This window comes from Lepisma saccharinum, chromosome 20, assembly GCF_977018435.1.
Source record: "Lepisma saccharinum chromosome 20, izLepSacc3.1, whole genome shotgun sequence".
Taxonomy (NCBI): domain Eukaryota; kingdom Metazoa; phylum Arthropoda; class Insecta; order Zygentoma; family Lepismatidae; genus Lepisma; species Lepisma saccharinum.
The window spans coordinates 13,723,069-13,724,648 of NC_139248.1; the positions used below are offsets into that span (position 1 = coordinate 13,723,069).

The 1,580-nt window shown below is 38.1% G+C and overlaps 1 protein-coding gene across 1 annotated transcript; it reads right to left on the reverse strand.

Moving 5' to 3' along the window:
- Window positions 1–671: 671 nt before the first annotated feature.
- On the reverse strand, window positions 672–1,355 carry LOC146003341 (ionotropic receptor 21a-like). Its single transcript, XM_083141623.1, has one exon. It carries the CDS (start codon window positions 1,353–1,355, stop codon window positions 672–674), a length of 684 nt encoding a protein of 227 aa, XP_082997749.1.
- Window positions 1,356–1,580: the final 225 nt, after the last annotated feature.

The following is a 1,580-nucleotide window of genomic DNA, read 5'->3' on the forward strand; positions in this document are numbered from 1 at the left end:
AAGAAAATTAAAAGCAGTAGAAATATTAGGTTACAAATTATAGAATGCATTAGGTAGGCTCTTTGTATTTAAAGGACCCTTTCAGATTGACTAACAAGTATGAATAACTAAAAGATGGTTTACTGAACATCAAAGATTTCACTCTATTCAGATTCACAAATTTACATGATAAACTGCACTTACTAATCGTTACAATTGGTATGTGACAATTACATGGTCCGTATTTTTACAAGTCTAAAACAAAAAACGGTGTGCGAAGCTATTTTAGTCAGTTTCTGTCACCAAAACTGAACACTTTATTCAGAAGTACGAATTGTAGTTTAATACAGAGTAATTGTTTTTAGTGAAACATCTCAACTTAAACTTATGTACAGTGAAAAAACTTGTATTAAAAGTCCTGTCTTCTACTACACTAAATCATTCCCATGTTCTTTTCCCTGTACATTTTGCAAACCAATCTTTTCTTTTGGTTAAATTTGGCTATTATGTGCAAATGCTGTAGAATTATGTAGTAATTTTTGTTATAATATATAAGCAGTAGCTTGAAAACAGTTGCAAGTATAATGATCTCTTATTCGTTGAAACAACAATCAACATTGCTGACACAGGAAACTCTACAAGACAACTTATATTTAAGCTTTTCCAGAACATCTGTAACTTTGTACTTGAGCTTATTTCAAGCATAACTTATATTCTGAAAGAAACAACTCCCCAATAAGGACGCACGCACTAGCAATTAACCAGAACACCAGTAGTAAAAATGCCCCACGTAAGTTTTTGAGCGATAATGAAGCATTATGTTTTCCCAGTTGTTTTGGAGATAGGAGAACATCTTTCTGCCATTTTTGTATTAAGCCAGCCTCAAACATCCTTCCAACGAGAATCTCGAATGTGTCACGGTATATGGATGACTTCTGAAGAAGCAAGACAAAGTTATATGTTAAGATTTCGTCCTCGGCAATGTGGATCAACATGCCACCATCTTGTGAAGTGTGGTGTTCTGAAATCAGCAATTTGAGAGACACAGAGTCAAGTGCAACGGCAAAGTTTCTGTCCGTAGCTGCCCTGTGCAGTTCACCCAAAGGGTTGTTCATTGGCTTGTACTTCTTGAAAATCAGCTTCGATTCTTGGTCTTTCAAGTCAACAAATAAATTTCGCACCACTACGGTGCCTCCAATCTGAAGTCCTGATTCAAGGATTTCACTGATCGTGTTGATGTCTTTCTCGTACGGTGGAGATGTTATGAAACTAAAGATAGAACTCTGATAAGCGGCGCAAATGACTATTGAGTAGAGAGCCCATAGGATAAAGAACGCTCTGCAAATTGTGGTCCTTGGTTGCGGAGGGCAGGACATTCCTATAGACATTCCCAGGACACTTAAGACTGGGTGCCTTAACAGGTTTCCTCAAGTACCACGTGGCTTACACAGTAAATTATCAGAGTCGTGAACGAAATCTGCAAGGCTATCACAAACACCCAGACATCAACTGCAAACGGTAGAGAGATACTTTTCCACTGAGCCACCCTAGACGCTTTAGGGACTGCCCACACTATCCGGCCCCGTATCGATTCGAAGACG